Consider the following 26280-nt stretch of genomic DNA (forward strand, 5'->3'; position numbering starts at 1 on the left):
TTTGGCACGTGCCCCATCCGCATGATCGAAAGAGTGGATTCTTACCTTCAAATCCGCATCTCTTTCAGCTGTGGAACCGTGAGTTCAGTTTCTGGAACGACATTGACATTCAACTGTGATGGATTTGTCGGTCGATATGTGAATATCATAATCCCAGGCCAGGATAAAGTTTTGACTCTGTGCGAGGTCGAAATCTTCGGTTTAGAACTTCCGTACCCATTTGGAGAAGGTAAGCTGAACTCCACGCTGAGGCTATGGTTATACGCAGCCCCACAGCTTTGTTGAGCGAGTCTCCCGTTGATAAGGTCTGCGTGTAACTACCTTCCGGAAGACGTGTACCGTTTTTCACAACGCTCTGCTCTTCCCCATTCTCATTTAATCATCAGTCGTTGAACCTAGCATTGTCCAAACATAATCCTGGACATGAATAAGATCCATGAGATACTAAAGACGCAACCCATTATCCAATGAGTCCGGAGACTTTACGCTGATAAACACCAGCTGCGCACCAATCCCAGTGAAACACTTTTGAAGAGTCTGAAGATAGAGACAAAATGATGGGGTAACTCAGCGGGACAGGCAGCATCTCTGGAGAAAAGAAATGGGTGACATTTCGAGTATCGGCCTGAAACGAAAATTGGTGCAGGAGTAGGCTATTCGGCCCTTCGGCCAGCATCGCATTTCAATATAATCTTGGCTGGTCGTCCAAAATCATGCTTTCTCCCCATATCCCACGATTCAGTTATCCCAGAGAGCTACAGTATATCTAACTCTCTCTTGAATAATCTACCCTTTCGGCTCAGTGTGGTGTTTCTCACCCAACAGAAAACGTGGCATTGGGAGCAAGTCCGACCCAGTCCAGTACGGACGAAGGGGCAGTTGCTGAGCGAGCCAATGACGGGAACAGCGACAGCGACTTCAGGAATGGTTCATGCGCGCGCACCAGGAAATCCTTGAACCCTTGGTGGAGAGTGGATCTAAAGGAAAGCTACAACGTGTCAGATGTAAGAATCACCAACAGAGCAGACTGCTGCCCGGAGCAGCTCCGAGGAGCCGAGATCCGCATCGGGGAGTCGTTGGACGACGATGGCAATTTCAATAGACTGTAAGTATTCATAAGCAATCGCCATACTCACCAGTGCAGTCTTCTTCTACAAATTCCACCGTTACTGGAGCAATGATAACACGAGTGGGTAAAAAATAGGAATGCTGCAGGTTCTGAATGGTTTCACTGCAGATAAAATTAAAATTGTGCTCCTCTAGTCCAGATGCATCAGACAATGATACAAAGCCGTAGTCCACTGATCCAATAGCAATATCTGCAACCGTATCGCTTTAGCGATTGGGTTAATAAAAGGAGGTGCATAACTCTGTAATTGAAGGTAATTCATGTAATGTTGAACAGTCGTATTCCAATGGCAATGTTTAACTTAACAATGCCTATAAGTGAGAGATCATGCAGTCTCTACCCAATCAATGGTACATATGTGTCGGAAGGAACAGCAGATTCTGGTTTAAACCGAAGATAGGCAGGGAAATCTGGAGTAACTCCGCGCGTCGGACAGCATTGCTCGATTAAGGAAATTTGGGATTTTTCGGTTGAGACCTTCCTTCAGATTGTATTCAGTCTGAAGAAGGGTCTGGACCCGAAGCGTCACATATTCCTTTGCCCCCGTGATGCTCTCGGAGCGGCAAGACCACCTATATTTCGGGATCGCTTTCTCCTCCTTGCCATCTGCTCGGAACACGTGCAAGTGGATATGATGCCAGAGGTATCGTGGGAGTCCGACATATCGCCGGGACCTGTCACCAGTTCACCAGCACAGGCCTGCGATAAGCTTTAGAACGCATCCTGATCCGCATCATTGCCAGAGTGGTGTCTCACATTTAAATCCTCATAATTCCAGCTGTGGAATCGTTGAATCGGCTTCTGGGACGACATTCACATTCAATTGTGGGGGGTCTGTCGGTCGATATGTGAACGTCATCATCCCAGGCCCCGATAAAATTTTGACTCTGTGCGAAGTTGAGATATTTGGTTCGGAACTCCCGTACTTACATGGAAAAGGTAGGCTGAACTTCCCGTTGAAGTCCTGGTGGTATACTGTCCCACGGCTTCGTTGAGTGATTCTCCTGCTGATAAAGTCTGAAAATAACACCTTACCTTACCGTCTCGGCCAACGACCTGCTCTTTACCTTTGTTAGTTTACTCGCCGGCCTTCGAGCTTCACCTTTCCGAACATAAGCCTGTCTAGGTGACATGAAATCCCCGAACACTCGGTGCACACACTGTCATCCATTTCGTTTGGACACCCTATGCTGATAAACAGCAGCCAGGCACCAACAAAATACACACCTGTCTGAAGAAGGGTCTCGACCCGAAACGTCACCCATTCCTTCTCTCCCGAGATGCTGCCTGACTTGCTGAGTTACTCCAGCATTTTGTGAATAAATCGATTTGTATCAGCATCTGCAGTTATTTTCTTACACACCTGTTGAACACGCTTGAAGGGTATCTCCCCGTTACTAGACGACTGCACGATCCTCCCTTGAGGAGAAGTGCAATCGAGATATTTTAACATGCTTCAGCGCGGTACTTCGACTTATTTTCTATAGCTACAGATATAATCCTGTAACACCATATTATGCAAGCTGTTGTTTTAATTCTACTTTACCTGTTGCTCTTGCGTGTGACTCCATTGTACTTATATGCACTATGATTTGATAGCATATTACTCAGAATAGTTTACGATGCATTTCTCTTTACTTCAGAAAGCAATACGAATATTAATGAAATTCACTCCTGATCCAAACCTCGATTCCTCGGTATTAAATCGAAACGTAGAAAGCACTAGGCCATTTAGTCATTCAAGCCAGCACCGCCATTCAATGTGATCATGGCTGATCATCCAAAATGAGTACCCGGTTCCTGCTTTCTCCCAGATCCCTAGAATCCGTTATCCCTGAGAGCTCTATCTAACTCTCTCATCTTGCCTTTCGGCTCAGTGAGATGTTTCCCTCCCAACAGAAAACGTGGCGTTGGGAGCAAGTCCGACCCAGTCCAGCACGGAGGAAGCGGCAGCTGCTGGGCGAGCCAATGACGGGAACAGCGACAACGACTTCAGGCATGGTTCATGCGCGCGCACCAGGAAATCCAAGAACCCTTGGTGGAGAGTGGATCTAAAGGAAAGCTACAACGTGTCAGATGTGAGAATCACCAACAGAGCAGACTGCTGCTCGGACCAGCTCCGCGGAGCCGAGATCCGCATCGGGGACTCGCTGGAGTACCATGGCAATTTCAACAGACTGTAAGTATTCATAAGCAATCCCAGAATTTATTCACCTGTGGTGCTTTCTTCTACAAATTCCACTGTTTTTGGAGCAATGATAACACTAGGTAAAACAGAGAGATGCTGCAGGTTTCGAATCGTTTTATTGCAGATAAAATTATGGTCCTGTGCTCCGGATGCGTAAAGGACCTGTCCCACTTAGGCGATTTAAGGCGACTGCCGGCGACTAGGCTGTCGCCGAACGTTTGCCGGGGTGTCGCGGGCATGATCGTGAGGAGTCTTCCAAAATCGTAGTGGATCATAGTGGATCTCAGCGCGTCGCCGAGAAATCAAACGGTTTGACATCTCTCGGCGACAGCTGGCTTGTCGCCAGACATCGTAACTTATTGCGGTCGCTGTCGCCTGCTGTCCCCAGGTTTGATAGGTTTTCTTGAGATTCATTTAGAAGAACATAATATTAAAATGAGTAAAGTCATTACAACATACCATAAAATGCTTGTGTTTAACGAATTTATTTACCGTCAGGACATTTGACATGTAGATTGGAGGCGACAGTTTGACGGTCAGGTAAGCGTGGGAAATTTCGGGATATTTTTCGCCTCAGCCATTGCATTTAAAATGGGCTCCAAACCCAGATATTCCACGCAGAAACCAGATATACATCTCCCTTACGTTTTCAAAGAATGCCCACACACTTTTCACAAAAATACACCGAACCACTTTTTAAATTATTTTTAAAAATACGATTATTAGTAAACTGGAAGTAAATCCGGTTTATTCCTTGCTACAGTGAAGCTTGGTTTTTAAGTAACCCATACAAGATGTTATAGTTCAAAACTCTCAAGTACTTACCGACTTGTCAGTGATTTCAGCGAAAATTAGGACGCCGGTGAAGCATTGATAACGTGGGAATTTTCGCGATGTTTTTGGCCTCAGCCATTACATTTATAGTGAGCTCCAAACCCAGATATGCAACCCAGAAACCAGATATACATCTCCCTTACATTTTCAAAGAATGCCCACACACTTTTCACAAAATTCCACTTAACCACTTAAATCCTTTTAAAATACACCTGTTATTAAACTGGAATTCAATCCGGTTTATTCCTTGTTACAGTGAAGCTTGGATTTTAAGCAACCCATAAAAGGTGTTATAGTTCAAAACTCTCAAGTACTTATCGACTTGTCAGTGATTTCAGCGAAAACCAGGACGCCGGAAAAGCATTGACAGCTTGGGAATTTCGCGATATTTCCGAAGACGGTGTAATCTGGACCTGACTCGGCATTGTCGTGCTCATTATCGTCGGGTAAAAGAAAAGTACGGCGATCTGCTACGACTTTGACAGTCGCCAAAAAGATGGCCTAAGTGGCCCTTAAGTATGTCGTCGCACGTTCGCCGGGGTGTCACGGGCATGGTTGTGAGTACTCTCCAAAGAGTCGTATCGTTTTTATGGTCGTCGCTGAATTTTGTGAAGGCTTGAGATTTTTTGGCGACTGCTGGTTGGACGCCAATGAGCGGAGCTTGACGTCTCCTGCTGGTTGGACGCCAATGAGCGTAGCTTGACGTCTCCTGACGTGGGCGCTGTCGTAGGTTGTCACCAGGTTGTCGCCTTGTGAAGTAGCTTGTCGCCTTGTGAAGTAGCTTGTCGCCAGGTTGTCGCCTGGTGATTAAGGTTGTCGCCAGTGCGACTTCGGTGAATTCCAATTGTGGACTTGATCTGATCATCCATCAATGTAATGTGTCCATAAATGATGTTAGGTTTTGTATGTTCTTGCACTTGTATTCTGTTTAAAGCTTGAATTTTAAAGTTTGAAGTTTATTGAAATTCATTGAAGTTTGTGGCGGCTCCCAATGGTCGGGCCATACCACTACCGACCCCTCGGCACGGGAATGGACCGGTCCATGGGGGGCGGCCCTTAGCTACGGGTATATAGGACGGGGCTTTAGGCGTGATCGCTCTCTGGCAGGCTCGACTGGTCTAGAGAACCCATCGCTCCCGAAATACCCGGCTCCTCGCCTTCATTTCGAGCGTTTTCGACGCGCCACAATTGGTGACCCCTGACGGTCCATTGCTGACAAAATGGACTCAAAATAGAAAGCGACCGTTCGTCCGGCTCACAGGTCGACCAGGCCACATCTGTCAACGTGGTTTCCATCAAACGGCTCACATTCTGGACCACCCGGCCTCGCATTTGGTTTCACCAAGTGGAGGCTCAGTTCCAGCTGCAGGGGGATCACGACGGACGAAACCCGCTTTTTCTACCTGGTGGGAGCCCTTGACCAGGACACGGGCGAAGAGGTTACAGAGTTCCTCGAGGACCCCCTGGCCCACCATAAGTATAAAGCCCTTAGGGAGCTGCTGCTCCAAACTCCACATGCAGGGCCTAGGCAACCGGCGCCCATCAAGCCTCCTCAAAGAGATGGTCGCGCTGATGGATGGGCACAGGCCGTGCTTGATGTTCGAGTACACCTACCTGCACCTGCTGCCGGCCGACATCCGCCTGCAGCTCGCAGACACACGGGCCCTCGGCGTGCGCACGGACGTCAACCCGGCAGCGCCCGATTTTCTCCGGTCGGGCGGGGAAGCTGTGGAAGGAGTGGCAGCTGCGCCCCGGACGCCTGTGAGATCGCCCCCTGCAGTCCCGCACCAGCAAGCTCCAGCCAGCACCAACAGGAGGCACTGGTGCTATTTCCACAAGCGCTGGGGTGCTGCAGCCCGACAATGCCGCCAGCCGTGCACGTTCCCGGGAAACGCCGGGGCCGGTTGCCAATAGTCCCCGCGGCGGCCAATTGGTGACCAGCCAGATTCACCGCCACTTCGCCTGGGATCGGCGCTCCGGCGGGCGCTTCCTCGTGGATACCGGGGCGGTACTGAGCGTCCTGCCCCCTTCGCTGCTGGACATTTGTTCTGGGAAGCGGGGGAAACGCAAGCCACATCCGTACTTATGGGTTAACATCGTTTTCGACTTCTGCCATTTCACGTGGGAGTTCCCAATCGCCGACGTCTCCCAGCCGTTGCTCGGGGCCGACTTTCTGCGCGCTCATTCTCTCCTGGTGGACGTCAGGCAACAGCGCTTGGTCCACGCCGCCACGATGGAGCCCATCGCGTTGCATCTGGATGAGCCCGTTGCACGCCCACTGTCGTCTGTGGACTCCTATTTCGCTCGGGTTCTGGCGGAGATCCTGGAAATCATGACCCTGCAATTCTGGTCGTCGACCCCCAAGCACGGGGTGGTCCATTTCATTATAACTACCGGCCCACCCCTCCACGCACGAGCACGCCGACTGCCACCCGATAAGCTACGTTTGACATGGCAGGAGTTCCACACGATGGAGTCCTTGGGGATCATCCGCCCCTCCAACAGCCTATAGGCGTCCCCACTCCACATGGTCCCCAAGGAAAATGGGGGCTGGAGACCGTGTGAGGATTATCGGTGGCTGAATGTCGCTACCACCGCGGACCGATACCCCGTGCCCAACATCCTAGACTTCAACGCTCAGTTGTCCGGGCCTATGTGTTTCTGCGCCATGACGCCCAAGAGACGCCGTTCCAGAGGCCATATAAGGGCCCGTACCGTGTGCTGGAGCATGGGCAGACAACCTTTGTCTTGGACATGGGGGGACAACCGGAGGCTGTGTCAATTGACCGCTTAAAGCTGGCGCACTTGGACATCGACCAACCTCAGCCGCGATCGCGAGGTCGCCCCCCTTTGCGGGTCCCTTCACTTGTCCCACCACCTGTCACTCCATGTGTCCCTCCAAATGCGCCCCTCTGTCGGCCGAGTTTCGTACGCGGTCGGGTCGGGTTGTGCGACCGCCAGTGGGTTTCGTGCCTCTTGTTCTGGGGGGGTCCTGTGGCGGCTCCTAATGGTCGGGCCATACCATTCGGCATGGACCGGTCCAGGGGGACGGCCTTTAGCTATGGGTATAAAGGACGGGTTTAGGCGCGATCGCTCTCTGGCAGACTCGACTGGTCTAGAGAACCCATTAAATACATCGCACCCGAAATACTCGGTTCCTCACCATTTTTTCGAGCTTTTTCGATGCACCACAATATTTTTGTATGCACAGTTTTATGTTCTTATCAACCTTTTAAAACATTTTGTTTTGTATATCAATAAAGGAAATTCTTGACATTTTGACGGCAAATTGATGTATGAAGTTATTGTATTTCAGAGTAGTTTCTCATGGCATCACTTTCAAATAGTCATGATGCAGAATGATTGGAAACCCTACCTACCTTTTATAGGGAAAGTGGGTGAAAGGTGAATTGTCTTCAGTTGTCTTCAGGACCATAGCTGGTCGTAGCTTGTCGAGGGTGGACGTAGGTTGACTTCGTTTGTCGTAGGTTGTCGCCTCTGTGGTAGTAGGTTGGCGTAGGTGCGGTCGGAGGTGGACGCTCTAATTACGACGATTGGGTCGCCGGTTTTCGGTAGCTTGCCGTAGCTCGTCGTCGATTAGGTGGTAGGTGGTTGTAGCTTGTCATCGACATTGTTGTGTGGGGGGCGGGGGTCCAGTCACCGGTTTTTTCCGGCTACCTGCTACGACAATGACAGTCGCCGGCAGTCGTCTTAAAATGCGCCTAAATGGGACAGGGCCTGTGACAACGATACAGAGCCGTTGGCACGAGCTGCTGTCGTATCGATTTAGCGATGGGGTCAATAAATGGAGGTGCACAAATCTGTAATTGAAGTTAATTCAAGTTATATAATATTGAACAATCGGATTCCAGTCGCAATGTTCAAGTAACCAATGCATATTAGTGAGAGATCATGCAGTCTCCATCCAGTCAACGTGTCGGAAGGAATTGCAGATCCTGGTTTAAACAGAAGATAGACACAAAAATCTGGAGTAACGCGGCGGGTCAGACACCATTGCTGGAGAAAAGAAATAGGTGACGTTTTGTTTCGAGACCTTGATTCTGATTGTATTCAATCTGAAGAAGGGTCTCGATCCGAAACGTGACATAATCCTTTGCCCCAGATATGCTGTCGGTGCCGCAAGGATACTTACGTATCCGTATCGTCTTCTGCACTTTGCCAATGCAAAATTTGGGAGCTCCAAATATTCCCAGGACCTCTCACCAGTTCACCCGCATAGGCCTGCGATAAGCTTTAGCACACTTCCTGATCCACATGATATTATATTTTTTTATTTTCATATTTCAGATACAGCGTGGAAACAAGCCTTTTTGGCCCACCAAGTCCGCGCCGCCCATCGATCCCCGCACATTAACACACTACACACACTAGGGACATTTTTTACATTTACCCAGTCAATTAACCTACATACCTGTACGTCTTTGGAGTGTGGGAGGAAACCGAAGATCTCGGTGAAAACCCACGCAGGTCACGGGGAGAACGTACAAACTCCTTACAGTACAGCACCCGTACTCAGGATCGAACCTGAGTCTCCGGCGCTGCATTCGCTGTAAAGCAGCAACTCTACCGTTGCGCCACCGGGCCTATCATGATCGATAGGGTGGCGTCTCATCTTTAAATCCTTATAATTTCAGCTGTGGAATCGTTGATTCCGTTTCTGGGACGACGTTCACCTTCAATTGCGGGGTGTCTGTCGGTCGATATGTGAACATCATCATCCCAGGACCGGATAAAATTTTGACCCTGTGCGAGGTTGAGATATTTGGTTCAGAACTCCCGTACTTCTATGGAAAAGGTAGGCTGAGCTTCCGGTTGAGGTTCTGATGGTACATTGCCCCACAGCTTAGTTGAGCATGTCTCCTGCTCATGAAGTCTGAGTGTAACTACCTTACTGAAAGCCCGTACCGTCTTTGCCAACGATCTGCTATTTACCATTGATAGTTTACTCTCCATTCTTGGAGCTTCGCCTGTCCGATCATGATCCTGTCTGTTAATGAAATCCCCGTGACACTCGCCGTCATCCATTTCTTCCGGAGACCTTTTGCTGATAAACTCTGGCCAGGCACCAACAAAATACACACCTATTGAAACACGCTTGATGCGTATCTGCTCGTCACCAGACGACTGCACGATCCTCCGTTATAATCGCGATATTTTAACCTGCCTCAGCGCGTTACATGGACATATTTTAACGAGCTGTACAGATATAATACTGCAACGCCATATTATGCAATCTGTTGTTTTAATTCTACTTTACCTGTTGCTCTCGCTCGTGGCTCTATTGCACATATATGCAGTATGATTAGATTGCATATTACTCAGAAGAGTTTACGGTGCATTTCGCTTTACTTCACAACACGAAAGCAATACGAATATCCGCCTCCACCTCAACGAGCTTCGGGTCCGCCATGATGTGGAGCTCTTCGGCGGCCGCCTCCGCCTCCGGGCCTTTGTCCATGGAAAGGAGTCCTCACCATTTAATTATTACCCCTTTTCCCGTCCCCAGCGGAACCCCTCCTCTTGGACTCCCCCATCTACCATCTACCTTCACTGGACCTTTTTATTTCTAACTGCTGGTGCGGCATCAACCGCCATACATTTTCCACTCCCCTGACTTACTTCAACCGCTCACCTCCGCTCACTCTGCAGCAACCCCGATTTAGTTATCATATCCGCCGAAAAGAGAGATGCCGTGGTAGTCAGGCGCGTTGTCCTCTACCGGACTGAGGCCAGACGACAACTTTCAGATACCTCTTCCTAATTATCCTTGGACCATGACACCACAGACGAACACCAGGCCTTAATCTCTAACACCATCTCCGATCTCATCACTTCAAGCTCTCTGCCTTGTAAAGCCTTCGACCTTATCGTTCCCCAGAAGATTTTACCTTCTCCCCAAAATACGCAAACAGAACTGTCCTGGCAGACCCATTGTTTCTGCCTGTTCATGTCCCACAGAATTAATTTGCACCTACCACGACTCCAATTTGCACCTACCACGACTCCAATCCCTCCGTACCTATGTCCAAGACACCTCACACGCTCTTCGGCTTCTCAATAACTTCCGCTTTCCAGGCCCCCACTCCCTCATCTTTAATGTATATGTCCAGCCACTCTACATCTCCATCCCCCACCAGGAGGGGCTTAACGCCCTCCATTTCCTCCTCGACCGCCAATTTCCGTCTACCAATACTTGCCTCCGACTACCAGAGCTGGTTCTTGCCCTCAACAACTTCTCATTTGGCTGCTCCCACGTCCTCCAAATCCAAGGAGTAGCTGTGGTCACTCGCATGGGCCCTAGCTATACATGCCTCTTTGAACAATCCCTGTTCCAGGCTACCTTGCCGACTGCACTGGTGCTACCTCTTGTACCCATGCAGAAGTCACTGAGTTCATCAAAAAAATTGACCACTAATTTCCATCTTGCTCTTAAATATACTTGGACCATCTCCGAGATCTCCTTGCCGTTTCTGGAGCTCACTATCTCCATCACAGGAAACAGACTAGTGACCGACGTCTACTGCATCCCTACTGACTCCCATAGCTATCTTGACTACACTTCTTCCCACCCAGTTTCCTGTATACACTATCCCATACTCCCAATTCCTACGCATCTGCGCCCAGGATGAGGTTCCATACTAGGGCATCCGAAGTGTCCTCATTCTTTAGGAAACGGGGGTCTCACTAGCGTCTCCTCAATATCCCACAGTTTCGTTCTTGCTCCCCCTCCCTCTATTCGTAACAAGGATACAGTCCCCCTTGTGCTTGCCTACCACGCCAACAGCCGTCGAATACAACAAATTATTCTCCAACATTTCCGCCACCTCCAACTGGATCCCACTACAGGCCATATATTCCCATCTCCACTTCTTTCTGATTTCCGCAGAGACCGATCCCTTCGAAACTCCCTGGTCCACTTGTCCCTTCCCACCCAGACTACACACTCCCCAGGTAATTTCTCGCGCAACCGCAGGAGATACAACACCTGTCCCTTGACCTCCCCCCCTCGACTCCATCCAAGGACCCAAACAGTCTTTCCAGGCGAGGCAGAGGTTCACCTGCACCTCCTCCAACCTCATCTATTGTATCCGGTGTTCCAGGTGTCAACTTCTCTATATCAGCGAGACCAATCGCAGGCTCGGCGGTCGTTTCGTTGAACTCTTTCGCCCAATCCGCCTTAAGAAACCTGATCTCCCGGTGCCTGAGTACTTCAACTCCCCCCTCCCATTCCCTATCTGACCTTTCTGTCCTGGGCCTCCTTCATTCTCAGAGTGAGGTGCAGCGGAAATTGGAGGAACATCACCTCATAGTTCGCTTGGGTAGTTTACACCCCAGCGGGATGAACATTGTCTTCTCCAACTTCAGATAGTTCCTGCATTTCCTCTCTATCCCCTCCACCTTCCCAGTTTTTGCAGCAGTCTTCCTGTCTCCGAATACATCCTATCTTTGTCCCGCCCCCTCCACTGACATCAGTCTGAAGAAAGGGCTCGCCCCGAAACATCACTCATTCCTTCTCTCCAGAGATGCTGCCTGACTAGCTGAGTTACTCCAGCATTTTGTGCTCTACGATTCAAACCAGCACCTGCAGTTTTTTTCCTACGAACATCAATGAAATACACTGCTGGTCCAAACCTTGATTGAAGGCCTAGATTCGACGCTATTAAATGGAAACGTATAAAATAGGTGTAAGCGTAGGCCGTTCCGCGATTCAAGCCAGCACTGCCGTGCAATATGAACATGGCTGATCATCCAAAATAAACACCCTGTTCCTGCTTTCTCCCATATCGCTTGAATCAGTTATCCCTGAAAGTTGTATCTAACTCTGTCTTAAACACACCTTGCCTTTCGGATCAGTAAGATGTTTCCCTCCCCACAGAAAACTTGGCGTTGGGAGCAAGTCCGGCCCAGTCCAGCACGGATGAAGGGGCAGCTGCTGAGCGAGCCAATGACGGGAACAGCGACAGCGACTTCAGGAATGGTTCATGCGCGCGCACCAGGAAATCCAAGAACCCTTGGTGGAGAGTGGATCTAAAGGAAAGCTACAACGTGTCAGGTGTAAGAATCACCAACAGAGCAGACTGCTGCTCAGACAAACTCCAAGGAGCCGAGATCCGCATCGGGGACTCCCTGGACTTCAATGGCAATTTCAACAGACTGTAAGTATTCATAAGCTATCGCCGAATCTACTAACCTGCGCTATCTTCTTCTACAATTTTCACTGCTACTGGAGCAATAATAACATGAGTGGCTAAAAAAAAAGAGGGATGCTGCAGGTTCCGAATGGGTTCACTGCAGATAAAATTAAAATTGCACTCTTCTGCCTCAGATGCGAACGACAACGATAAAGAGCCGCTGTCCCCTTATCCAATGGCACGAGCTGCTGCCGTGTGGCTTTACCGATGGGGGTTAATAAATCTGTAACTGAATTTAATTCATGTTATGCAATATTGAACAATCGGATTGCAGTGCCAATGTTCAAGTAACCAATGCATATGAGTGAGAGATCATGCAGTCTCTATCCAGTCAATGGTTGTGTTGGAAGGGATTACAGATCCTGGTTTAAACAGAAAATAGACACAAACATCTGGAGTAACTCTGCGGGTCAGACACCATTGCAGGAGAAGAGAAAGGTGACGTTTCGGGTCGAGACCTTCCTTCAGACTGTTGTCAGTCTGAAGAAGGGTCTCGACCCAAAGCGTCACTTATTTCTTCGCCCAGAGCTGCTGTCGGGGCCGCAATACTACTTATGAATCCGGATCGTCCACTGCTCCGAATCATTTCCTCGGAATACGTGCAAGTGCATACGATGCGCAGGTAACGTGGGATTCCCACATATCCCCGGGTGATGTCACCAGTTCATCCGCACAAGACTGCGATAACCTTTAGCGCGCTTCCTGATCCGCATGATTGACAGATTGGCGTCTCATCTTTAAATCCTTATAATTTCAGCTGTGGAATCGTTGATTCAATTTCTGGGACGACATTCATCTTCAATTGTGCGGGATCTGTCGGTCGATATGTGAACATCATCATCCCAGGCCCGGATAAAATTCTGACCCTGTGCGAGGTTGAGATATTTGGTTCAGAACTCCCGTACTTATATGGAAAAGGTAGGTTGAGCTTCCCGCTCAAGCTCTGGTGGCACACTGCCCCACAACTTAGTTGAGCGATTCTCCTGCTGATAAAGTCTGAGTATAACTACCTTACTGAAACCCCGTACCGTCTTTGCTAACGATCTGCTATTTTTCCATGTGCGTTTACTCGCCAGTATTTGAGCTTCGCCTTGTCTGAACATAAGCCTGTGTGTTCAAGAAATCCCTGTGACACTTGGTGCACGCGCCGTCATCTATTTCGTCCGAAGACCTTAAGCTGATAAATACTAGCCAGGCACCAACAAAATACATATCTATTGAAACTCACTTGAAGCGTATCTCCCCGTTACCAGACTGCACACTCCTCCCTTGTGTTGTAGTGCAATCGCGATGTTTTATCCTGCCTCAGCGCTGAACTTGGAATTAATTTCCATAGCTCTCTAGTTATAATAATGTAACACCATATTATGCAATATGTTGATTTAATTCTACTCTACTTGTTCTTGCGTATGGCTCCATAGCATTGATATATAATATGATTTGATTGTATATTACTAAGAAGATTTTTTGATACAAGACAAATGTGGGCCCCTTGAAGGCAGAGACGGGTTAAATTATTGTGGGACACAGGGAAATGGCGGAAGAGTTGAACAGGTACTTCGGATCTGTCTTCACTAAGGAAGACACAAACAATCTCCCAGATGCACTGGAAAACAGAGGATCTAGAGGGGTAGAGGAACTGAAAGAAATTTCCATTAGGCGAGAAATAATATTGGGTGGACTGATGGGACTGAAGGCTGATAAATCCTCAGGGCCTGATGGTCTGCATCCCAGGGTACTCTAGGAGGTGGCTCAAAAATCGAGGACGCATTGATGATCATTTTCCAATGTTCAATAGATTCAGGATCAGTTCCTGTGGTTTGGAGGGTAGATAATGTTATCCCACTTTTCAAGAAAGGAGCGGGAGGGAAAACGGCGATCGACCAGTTAGCCTGATATCGGTGGTGGGGAACATGCTGGAGTCAATTATTAAAGAGGTAATAACGGCGCATTTGCATAGCGGTAAAAGGGTTGGTCCAAGACAGAAAGGATTTATGAAGCATTACTAATCTTCTGGAACTTTTTGAGGACGTGACAAGGAAAATGATGAAGGGAAGGCAGTGGATGTAGTGTATCTAGACTTTCAGAAGGCTTTGATAATTTCCCACACGGGAGGTTTGTAAGCAAATTTAGAGCACATGGTATTGGGGGTAGGGCATGGACATGGATAGAGAATTGGTAGGCAGACAGGAAGCAAAGAGTAGAAATAAACGCGTCCTTTTCAGAATGGCAGGCAGTGGAGAGCGGAGTGCAGCAGGGCTCGCTGCTGGGGCCGCAACTATTTACAATATATATCAATGATTTGGCTGATGGAATTAGAAGTAACACTAGCAAGTTGGCGGATGACACAAAGCTGGGTGGCAGTGTGAACTGTGAAAAGGATGTTCGGAGGTTGCAGGGTGACTTGGACAGGGTGAATGAGTGGGAATATGCATGGCAGATGCAGTATATTGTCGATAAATGTGAGGTTATACACTGTTAGTAAGCGTGCAGGTGAAGCAGGCAGTGAAGAAATGGCATGTTGGCATTCATAAAGAGAGGGTTTGAGTAGAGGAGCAAAGAGTTCCTTCTGTAGTTGTTTTGGGCCCTGGTGAGAACATATCTTGAGTGTTATGTGCAGTTTTAGTCTCCTAATTTGAGGAAGGACGTCCTTGCTATTGAGGCAGTATAGCGTAGGTTCACTAGGTTAATACCTGCGATGGAGGGACCGTCATATGAGGAAAACTTACAAAGACTGGGCTTGTATTCACTGGAGTTTAGAAGTATGAGAGGGGATCTTCTAGTGACGTATAAAATTATAAAAGGACTAGACAAGCTGGGATGCAGGAAAAATGTTCCCAATATTGGGGGAGTCCAGAGCCAGTGGCCGCAGTCTAAGAATAAAGGGGAGACCATTTAAAACTGAGGTGAGGAGAAACTTTTTCACCCAGAGAGTTATGAAATTATAGAATTCTCTGCCACGGAGGGCAGTGGAGTCCAATTCATTGGAGGAATTAAAAAGAGATAGATAGATCTCTCGGGGCTAGTGGAATCAAGGGATATGGGAAGAAGGCTGGGACAGGTTATGATTGTGGATGATCAGCCATGATCACAATGGATGGCGATGCTGGCTCGCAGGGCCAAATGGCCTCCTCCTGCACCTATTTTCTCCGTGACTATGTTTCGATGTTTCTATGATGCTTCTCGCTTCACCTCACCACACAAAAGCCATACGAATATCAATGAAATAGACTGCTGATTCAAACCGTGATAGAAGGCCTACATTCGTCGGTATTCAATAGAAACGTAGAAAATAGGTGCAGGAGTAGATCATTCCGCCATTCGAGCCAGCACCGCCATTCAATATCATCATGTCTCATCATCCAAAATAAGTACTCCGTTCCTGCTATCTCCCATATCCCTTGAATTCTTTATCCCCGAGAGTTCTATCAAACTCTCTCTTAAATACATCTTACGTTTTGTCTCAGTGAGATGTTTCCCTCCTCATAGAGAACTTGGCGTTGGGAGCAAGTCCGACCCAGTCCAGCACGGATGAAGGGGCAGCTGCTCAGCGAGCCAATGACGGAAACAGCGACAGCGACTTTAGGCATGGTTCATGCGCGCGCACCAGGAAATCCAAGGATCCTTGGTGGAGAGTGGATCTAAAGGAAAGCTACAACGTGTCAGATGTAAGAATCACCAACAGAGCAGACTGCTGCACCGACCAGCTCCGGGGAGCCGAGATCCGCATTGGTGAATCGTTGGAGTACGATGGCAATTTCAATAGACTGTAAGTATTCTTAGGCAATCGCCGAATCTACTCACCTGCGTCTTCTTCTACAAATTCCACTGATACTGGAGCAACGATAACACGAATGGTTAAAACAGGGAGATGCTGTATTTTACGAATGGTTTCACTGCAGATAAAATTAAATTTGTGCTCCTCTAGTCCAGATGCGTCAGGCAACGATACAGAGCCGTAGTGCATTTATCCAATGCATGAGCTGCTGCCGTATCGCTTTAGCGATGGGGGTTAATAAAAGGTGCACAAATCTGTAATTTAAGTTAATTCATGTAATATTGAACAGTCGGATTCCAATGGCAATGTTGAACTAACCAATGCCTATGAGTGAGAGATCATGCAGTCTCTACCCAATCAATGCTACCTAGGTATCGGAAGGAACAGCAGATTCTGGTTTAAACCGAAGATAGGCACAAAAATCTGGAGTAACTCCGCGGGTCGGACACCATTGCTCGAGTAAGGAAATTGATCATGTTTCGGTTGAGACATTCCTTCAAATTGTATTCAGCGTGAAGAAGGGTCTCGAGCCGAAGCGTCACATATTCATTTGCCCCAGTGATGGTCTCGGAGCCGCAGGACTACCTGCGTATCAACATCGTTTTTTGCTCCCTCCCTTCTGTTCGGAACACCAGCAAGTAGATACGGTATCACAGGTAACGTGGGAGCCCCACATATCCCCGACTCCTGTCACCAGTTCACCCTCACAGGCCTGTGATAACCCTTTGCACGCTTCCTGATCCACATTATCGACAGAGTGGCGTTTCACATTTAAATCCTCATAATTTCAGCTGTGGAATCGTTGAATCAGTTTCTGGGACAAGAATCACCTTCCATTGTGGGGAGTCTATCGGTCGATATGTGAACATCATCATCCCAGGCCCGGATAAAATTTTGACTCTGTGCGAAGTTGAGATATTCGGTTCGGAACTCCCGTACTTACATGGAAAAGGTAGGTTGAGATGCCAGTGGTACACTGCCCAACAGCTGAGTTGAGCGTTTCTCCTGCTGATGAAGTCTGAATATAACTACCGGACTGAAACCCCGTACCGTCTCGGCCAACGATCTGCTATTTACCATTGTTAATTTGCTCGCCAGTCTTGGAGCTTCACCTTGTCCGAATATGAGCCTGAATGTTCATGAAATCCCCGTGACACTCGGCGCAAACACCGTCATCCATTTCGTCCGGAGACCTTACGCTAATAAAGAGTAGCCAGGCACCAACAAAGTACACACCTTTGAAACGTACTTACCCGTGACCAGACCACTGAACGATCCTCCCTTGAGTTGAAGTGCAATCGCGATATTTAAACCTGCCTCAGCGCAGGACTCGGACTTATTTTATTTGGCTTAAATGATGTAATACTGTAACACCACATTATGCAAACTGTTGCTTTAATTCTACTTTGTCCGTTGCTCCAGCGTGTGGCTCCATTGCACATATACAATATGACGTGATAGCATATTACTAAGAAGAGTTTACGATACATTTAGCTTTACTTCCCTACACGAAAGCAATACGAATATCAATGAAATACGCTGCCGATGCAAACCTTGATAGAAGGCCTAGATTCGTCGGTATTAAATCGAAAAGTAAAAAGTAAGTGCAACGGTAGGCTATTCCGTCATTCAAGCCAGCACCGCCATTTAATATCATAATGGCTGATCATCCATTCGTACCCTGTTCCTGCTTTTTCCGATATACCTTGAATCCGTTATCCCAAAGAGCTGTATCTTAACCTCTCTTAAATAAATCTTGCTATTCGGCTCGGTGAAATGTTTCCCTCCCCATAGAAAACGTGGCGTTGGGAGCAACTCCGACTCAGTCAAGCACGGATGAAGAGGCAGCTGCTCAGCGAGCCAATGACGGGAACAGCGACAACGACTTCAGGCATGGTTCGTGCGCGCGCACCTGGAAATCCACGAACCCTTGGTGGAGAGTGGATCTAAAGGAAAGCTACAACGTGTCAGATGTAAGAATCACCAACAGAGCAGACTGCTGTCCGGAGCAGCTCCGAGGAGCCGAAATCCGCATTGGGGACTCGCTGGACGTCAATGGCAATTTTAACAGACTGTAAGTATTCTTAAGCAATCGCCAAATCTACTCACCTGAGCTCTCTTCTTCTACAAATTCCGGGAGCATTGTTACGGGAGCAATGATAACAGGAGTGGTTGAAACAGGGAAATTCTGCTGGTTACGAATGGTTTCACTGCAGATAAAATTAAAACTGTGCTCGCCTGCTTCAGATGCGTAAGACAAACATACAGAGCCGTGATCCACTTATCCAATGGCACGAGCTGCTACCGTATCGCTGAAGCGATGGGGGTTATTAAAAGGAGGTGCATATATCTATAATTGAAGTTAAATCAAGATATATATTATTAAACAATCGGATTCCAGTGGCAATGTTCATGTAACCAATGCCTATGAGTGAGAGACCACGTACACTCTTTCCAGTGAAGGAACGGAGGATTCTGGTTTAAACCGCAGATAGGCGCAAAGATCTGAAGTAACTCCGCGGGTCAGACACCATTGCTGGAGAAAAGAAATAGGTGACATTTCGGGTCGAGACCTTCCTTCAGATTGCATTCAGTCTGAAAAACGGTCTCGACGCCAAATAGACAATAGGTGCAGGAGTAGGCCATTCGGCCCTTCCAGCCAGCACTACCATTCAATGTGATCATGGCTGATCATTCTCAATCAGTACCCCGTTCCTGCTTTTTCCCCATACCCCCTGACTCCGCTATCATTAAGAGCTCTATCTAGCTCACTCTTGAATGTATTCAGAGAATTGGCCTCCACTGCCCTCTGAGGCAGAGAATTCCACAGATTCACAATTCTCTGACTAAAAATGTTTTGCCTCATCTATGTTCTAAATGGCCTACCCCTTATTCTTAATCTGTGGCCCCTGGTTCTGGACTCCCCCAACATTGGGAACATGTTTCCTGCCTCTAACATGTCCAACCCCTTAATAATCTTATATGTTTCGATAAGATCCCCTCTCATCCTTCTAAATTCCAGTGTATACAAACCTAGTCGCTCTAGTCTTCCAAAATATGACAGTCCCGCCATTCCGGGAATTAACCTAGTAAACCTACGCTGCACGCCCTTAATTGCAAGAATATCCTTCCTCAAAATTGGAGACCAAAACTGCACACAGTACTCCAGGTGCGGTCTCACTAGGGCCCTGTACAAATGCAGAAGGACCTCTTTGCTCCTATACTCAACTACTCTCGTTATGAATGCCAAAATTCCATTGACTTTCTTCACTGCCTGCTGTGCCTGCATGCTTCCTTTCAGTGACTGATGCAATAAGACACCCAGATCACGTTGTACGTCCCCTTTTCCTAACTTGACACCATTCAAATAATAATCTGCCTTCCTAATCTTACCACCAAAGTGGATAACCTCACACTTAGCCACATTAAACTGCATCTGCCATGCATCCGCCCACTCACACAACCTGTCCAAGTCACCCGGCAACCTCATAGCATCTTCCTCACAGTTCACACTGCCACCTAGCTTTGCATCATCGGCAAATTTGCTAATGGTACTTTTAATCCCTTCATCCAAGTCATTGATGTATATTGTAAATAGCTGAGGTCCAAACACCGAGCATTGCGGTACCCCACTAGTGACTGCCTGCCATTCTGAAAGGGACCCATTTATCCCCACTCTTTGCTTTCTGTCTGTCAACCAACTTTCTATCCATGTCAGTACCCTACCTCTAATACCATGTGCTCTAATTTTGCCCACGAATCTCCTATGTGGGACCTTGTCGAAGGCTTTCTGAAAGTCGAGGTACATCACATCCACCGGCTCTCCCCTGTCAATTTTCATAATTACTTCCTCAAAAAATTCCAGTAGATTAGTCAAGCATGATTTCCCCTTCGTAAATCCATGCTGACTCGGAACGATCCTGTTACTGCGATCCAAATGCTCCGCAATTTCGTCTTTTATAATTGACTCCAGCATCTTCCCCACCACTGATGTCAGACTAACTGGTCTATAATTCCCCGTTTTCTCTCTCCCTCCTTTCTTGAAAAGTGGGATAACATTAGCTACCCTCCAATCCACAGGAACTGACCCGGAATCTATAGAACATTGGAAAATAATCACTAATGCGTCCACAATTTCTAGAGCCACCTCCTTAAGCACCCTGGGATGCAGACCATCAGGCCCTGGGGATTTATCAGCCTTGAGTCCCATCAGTCTACCCAAAACTTTTTCCTGCCTAATGTGGATTTTCTCCAGTTCCTCTGTCACCCTAGGGCCTCTGACCACTACAACATCTGGGAGATTGTTTGTATCCTCCTCAGTGAAGACAGATCCAAAGTACCGGTTCAACTCTTCTGCCATTTCCTTGTTATAACATATATAACATATAACAACTACAGCATGGAAACAGGCCTGTCCGGCCCTACCAGTCCACGCCGACCATTCTCCCTGACCTAGTCTCATCTACCTGCACTCAGACCATAACCCTCCAATCCCCTCCTATCCATATACCTATCCAATTTACTCTTAAATAATAAAATCGAGCCAGCCTCCACCACTTCCACCGGAAGTCCATTCCATACAGCCACAACCCTCTGAGTAAAGAAATTTCCCCTCATGTTACCCCTAAACCTTTGTCCCTCAATTCTGAAGCTATGTCCCCTTGTTGGAATCTTCCCCACTCTCAAAGGGAAAAGCCTACCCACGTCAACTCTGTCCGTCCCTCTCAACATTTAAAAAACCTCTATCAAGTCCCCCCTCAACCTTCTACGCTCCAAAGAATAAAGACCCAACCTGTTCAACCTCTCTCTGTAGCCTAAGTGCTGAAACCCAGGCAACATTCTAGTAAATCTCCTCTGTACCCTCTCCATTTTGTCGACATCCTTCCTATAATTTGGCGACCAGAACTGCACACCATACTCCAGATTCGGCCTCACCAATGCCCTGTACAATTTCAACATTACATCCCAACTTCTATACTCGATGCTCTGATTTATAAAGGCAAGCATACCAAACGCCTTCTTCACCACCCTATCCACATGAGATTCCACCTTCAGGGAACAATGCACAGTTGTTCCCCATAATAGATTCCCCTGCTTCTGTCTTCAAGGGACCCGCATTTGCATTGACTATTTTTTTCATCTTCACATACCTAAAAAAGCTTTTACTATCCTCCTTTATATTATTGGCTAGTTTACCCTCGTACCTCATCTTTTCTCCCCGTATTGCCTTTTTAGTTATCTTCTGTTGCTCTTTAAAAGAGTCCCAATCCTCTGGCTTCCCACTCTTCTTTGCTATGTTACACTTCTTCCCTTTTATTTTTATGTTGTCCTTGACTTCCCTTGAATCTTTCCTCCTCTTTAGGATAAATTGATCCTGCAACTTCTGCATTATTCCCAGGAATACCTGCCATTGCTGTTCCATAGTCTTCCCTGCTAGAGCCTCCTTGCAGTCAATTTTGGCCAACTCCTGCCTCATGCCTCTGTAATCCCCTTTGCTATACTGTAATACTGACACCTCCGATTTTCCCTTCTCCCTCTCTATTTGTAGAGTAAAACTTATCATATTGTGGTCACTGCCTCCTAATGGCTCATTTACCTCGAGTCCCCTTATCATGTCAGGTTCATTACATAACACTAAATCCAGAATTGCTTTCTCCCTGGTAGGCTCCAGTACAAGCTGTTCTAAGAATCCATCTCGGAGGCACTCCACAAACTCTCTTTCCTGGGGTCCATTACCAACCTGATTTTCCCAGTCTACCTGCATGTTGAAATCTCCCATGCCCACCACAGCATTACATTTGTGACATGCCAATTTTAGCTCCTGATTCAACTTGCACCCTATGTCGAGGCTACTGTTTGGGGGCCTTTGCCCCAGAGCTGCCCCACATATGTCTTTGCCCCAGAGCTGTCGGAGCTGCAAGACTACCTATGTATTCGGATCGTCCTTTCCTCCGAGCCATTTGTTCGGAACACGTGCAAGTGATTACGATGCCGGAGGTAACGTGGGAGCCCCACATATCCCTAGAACCTGTCACCAGTTCACCCGCACAGGACTGCGATAATATTTATCGCGCTTCCTGATCCACATGATCGACAGAGTGGCGTGTAACCTTTAAATGTTCATAATTTCAGCTGTGGGATCGTTGATTCAGTTTCTGCGACGACATTAACCTTCAATTGTGGGGGGTCCGTCGGTCGATATGTGAACGTCATCATCCCAGGCGCGGATAAAATTTTGACCCTTTGCGAGGTTGAGATATTTGGTTCAGAACTCCCGTACTTATATGGAAAAGGTAGGCTGAACTTCCCGCCGAGGGTCTGGTGGTACTCTGCCCCACGGGTTATGTTGAGCGATTGTCCTGGTGATGAAGTCTCAGTGTAACTACCATACTGAGACGCTATACCGTCTCCGCGAACGATTTGCTATTTGCTATTGTTAGTTTACTCGCCAGTCTTGGAGCTTCGCCTTGTCCGAACACAAGCCTGTCCATTAAGTACTTGTGACACTCGGTGCAACCACCGTCATCCATTTCGTCCGGAAAACTTATGAAGATCAACACTAGCTAGGCACCAACAAAATACACACCTATTGAAACACGCTTGAAGCGAATCTCCCCGTTACAAGACTACTGAACGACCATCCCTTGAGTTGTAGTGCAATCGCGATATTTTAAGCTGCCTCAGCGCGGTACTTCCACTTATTTTCTATAGATCTATAGATATAATACTGTCGCCATATTATGTATAACAGGTATAACAGAGCTTTATTTGACTACATAGCAGTCATAGAAAAAAAAAAAGAACTCAAGACACATAACCCCAACACAAACTTCCATCACAGTGACTCCAAACACCCCCTCACTGTGATGGAGGCAACAAAACTTCCACTCTCTTCCCCACGCCCACGGACAGACAGCTCGTCCCCGACCGACCCGCACAGTCCCCGCACCGGGCGCTGAAACGTCTCGCGGCCGAACCGGGCGATGAAAGGCCCGCGACCAAGATTTGCGCAGCTAAGTCCCGTGGTCGAGCCGCACCGGGCGATGTCAAGTCCGCAGCCGAGCCGCACCAGCGATGAAAAGCCCCGCAGCCGAGCTGCACCGGGCGTTGTCAAGCCCCGCGGCCGAGCCGCACCGGCGATGTTAAGTCCCGCAGCCGAGCCGCACCAGCGGTGAAAAGTCCCGCACCGAGCTGCACCGGGCGATGTTAAGCCCCGCAGCCGAGCTGCACCGGGCGATGTTAAGCCCCGCAGCCGAGCTGCACCGGGCGATGTTAAGCCCCGCAGCCGAGCTGCACCGGGCACTGTTAATTCCAGCGGCCAAGCCGCACCGGGATGTAAAGTCCTGCGGCCAAGCCGCACCGGGATGTCAAGTCCAGCGGCCGAGTCGCAGCGGGCGAAGTTAGGCCCCGCAGCCGAGCCGCACCCCGCGCCGTGAGGAAGAGAAAAGTCCCCCCCCCACACCCACCCACCCACACCACCACCCCCTGCCACACATACACAACCAAAAAATATATATAAAAACCATCCCAACACCGACACACAACAAAAAAAGGGGAAAAAAAGACGGACAGACTGCTAGTCAGCCGCTGCCGTTAGGCGCCGCCACGTGACATATGTAATATGTTGTTTTAATTCTACTTTACCTTTTGCTCTTGCGTGTGGCTCCATTGCACTGATATACAATATGATTTGATTGTCTATTACTCAGCAGAGTTTGTAAAGCATCTCGCTTCACTTCACCACACGAAACCAACACGTATATCAATGAAATAGACCGCTAATCCAAACCTTGAGATAAGGCCTACATTCGTCGGTATTAAATCGACAGGTAGAAAATCGGTGCAGGAGTAGGCCATTCCGCCATACGTGCCAACACCACCATTCAATATGATCATGCCTGATCATCCAATATGAGTACCCCGTTCCTGTTTTCTCCCATATCCCTTGAATCACTTATTCCTGAGAGCAAGGTGTCACTCTCTCTTATATACATCTTGCCTTTCTTGTCAGTAAGATTTTTCCCTCCCCACAGAAAACGTGGCGTTGGGAGCAAGTCCGACCCAGTCCAGCACGGATGAAGGGGCAGCGGCTCAGCGAGCCAATGACGGGGACAGCGACAGCGACTTCAGGCATGGTTCATGCTCGCGCACCAGGAAATCCATGAACCCTTGGTGGAGAGTCGATCTAAAAGAAAGCTACAACGTGTCAGATGTAAGAATCACAAGCAGAGCAGACTGCTGCTCGGACCAGCTCCGAGGAGCCGAGATCCGCATTGGGGACTCACTGGAGTACGATGGCAATTTCAACAGACTGTAAGTATCCTTAAGCAATCGCTGAATCTACTTATCTGCGCTGTCTTCTTCTACAAATTCCATTGTTACTGGGGCAACGATAACATGAGTGGGTAAAACAGGGGGATGCTGCATTTTACGAATGATTTCACTGCAGATAAAATTAAAATTGGGCTCCTCTGCTCCAGATGCGGAAGACATGGTACAGAGTCGTAGTCCACGTATCCTATGGCACGAGCTGCTGCCGTATAGCTTTAGGGGGTTAATAAAAGGCGGTGCGCAAATGTGTAATTGACGGTAAATCAAGTTATTGGACAATCGGATTGCTGTGGTAATATTCATGTAACCAATGCCTATAAATGAGAGATCATGCAGACTCTATCCAGTGAATGCTTCCAACGTGTGGGAATGAACCGCAGATCCTGCTTTAAACCAAAGATAGACTCAAAAATCTGGAGTAACTCCGTGGGTCAGACACCATTGCTGGATAAAAGAAATGGGTGACGTGTCGGTTCGAGACCTTCCTTCAGATTGCATTCAGTCTAAAGTAGTGTCTCGACGCCAAACGTCACATATGCCGTTGCACCAGAGATGCTGTCGGGGCTGCAAGACTACCCATTATCCGGATCGTCCTCACCTCCGAGACATTTCTTCGGAACACGTGCAAGTCGATACGATACCCGAGGTAACGTGGCTGCCCCCCTATCCCCGGGAACTGTCAACAGTTCACCCGCACAGGCCTGCGATAACCATTAGCGCGCTTCCTGATCCGCATGACCGGCAGAGTGGCGTCTTACCTTTCCATCCTCATAATTTCAGCTGTGGAATCGTTGATTCAGTTTCTGGGAGGCCAGTCATCTTCAATTGTGGTGGATCTGTCGGTCGATATGTGAACATCATCATCCCAGGCGCGGATAAACGTTTGACCCTGTGCGAAGTTGAGATATTTGGTTCAGAACTCCCGTACTTATATGGAAAAGGTAGGCTCTGGTGGTACTCTGCCCCACGGCTTAGTTGAGCGATTCTCCTGGTGATGAATTCTGAGTATAACTACCTTACTGAAACCCCGCAACGTCTCCGCCAACGATCTGCTATTTGCCATTGTTTGTTTATTCACCAGTCTTGGAGCTTCGCCTTGTCCGAACATGACCCTGTCTTTTCAAGAAATACTTGTGACACTCGGTGCACGCGCCGTCATCCATTTCGGCCGGATACCGTATACTGATAAACAGTAGCAAGGCACCAACAAAATACACTCCTATTGAAATACGATTGAAGCGTATCACCCCGTTACCAGACTACTGGACGAACCTCCCTTGAGTAGTAGTGCAATCGAGATATTTTAACCTTCCTCAGTGCGGTACTTGGACATTTTCTATAGATCAGTAGATATAATACTGTAACACCATATTATACAATATGTTGATTTCATTCTACTTTATCGGTTGCTTTTGCGTGTGGCCCCATTGCACTGATGTACATCATGATTTGATTGTGTATTATTAAGATGAGTTTTTGATGCATCTTGCTTCAATTCACCACACGAAAACAATATGAATATCAATGCTGCAATCCTTGATATAAGGCCTACATTCGTCGTATTTAATAGAAACGTCCAAAATAGGCAAAAACGTCCATTCCGCCATTCAAGCCAGCAGCGCCATTCAATACGATCATGGTTGATGGTACCAAATGAGTACACGTTCTTGCCTTCTCCATTATCCCTTGAATCCGTAATCCCCGAGAGCTATATCTAATTCTCTCTTAAATACATCTTGCCTTTCGGCTGAGTGGGATCTTTCCCTCCCAACAGAAAACGTGGCGTCGGGAGCAAGTCCGACCCAGT

At 47.9% G+C, this 26280-nt stretch overlaps 1 protein-coding gene across 1 annotated transcript in view; it reads left to right on the forward strand.

Annotated features, from left to right (window-relative positions):
- The window catches only part of LOC144607515 (uncharacterized), a 30260-nt gene extending 4677 nt beyond the window's left edge, over nucleotides 1-25583 (forward strand). Inside the window, exons 7-21 of the mRNA XM_078424416.1 lie at nucleotides 69-229; nucleotides 826-1105; nucleotides 1908-2068; nucleotides 3029-3308; nucleotides 5576-5863; nucleotides 8807-8967; nucleotides 12049-12328; nucleotides 13122-13282; nucleotides 15854-16133; nucleotides 16934-17094; nucleotides 17937-18216; nucleotides 22275-22435; nucleotides 24176-24455; nucleotides 25254-25414; nucleotides 25555-25583. Of these exons, the coding sequence (XP_078280542.1) occupies nucleotides 69-229; nucleotides 826-1105; nucleotides 1908-2068; nucleotides 3029-3308; nucleotides 5576-5863; nucleotides 8807-8967; nucleotides 12049-12328; nucleotides 13122-13282; nucleotides 15854-16133; nucleotides 16934-17094; nucleotides 17937-18216; nucleotides 22275-22435; nucleotides 24176-24455; nucleotides 25254-25414; nucleotides 25555-25583 (3124 nt within the window). The remainder of the gene's footprint in view (nucleotides 1-68; nucleotides 230-825; nucleotides 1106-1907; nucleotides 2069-3028; nucleotides 3309-5575; nucleotides 5864-8806; nucleotides 8968-12048; nucleotides 12329-13121; nucleotides 13283-15853; nucleotides 16134-16933; nucleotides 17095-17936; nucleotides 18217-22274; nucleotides 22436-24175; nucleotides 24456-25253; nucleotides 25415-25554) is intronic.
- Nucleotides 25584-26280: the final 697 nt, after the last annotated feature.

Source organism: Rhinoraja longicauda, chromosome 2 (genome assembly GCF_053455715.1).
Source record: "Rhinoraja longicauda isolate Sanriku21f chromosome 2, sRhiLon1.1, whole genome shotgun sequence".
In the NCBI taxonomy this organism is placed as follows: Eukaryota; Metazoa; Chordata; class Chondrichthyes; order Rajiformes; family Arhynchobatidae; genus Rhinoraja; species Rhinoraja longicauda.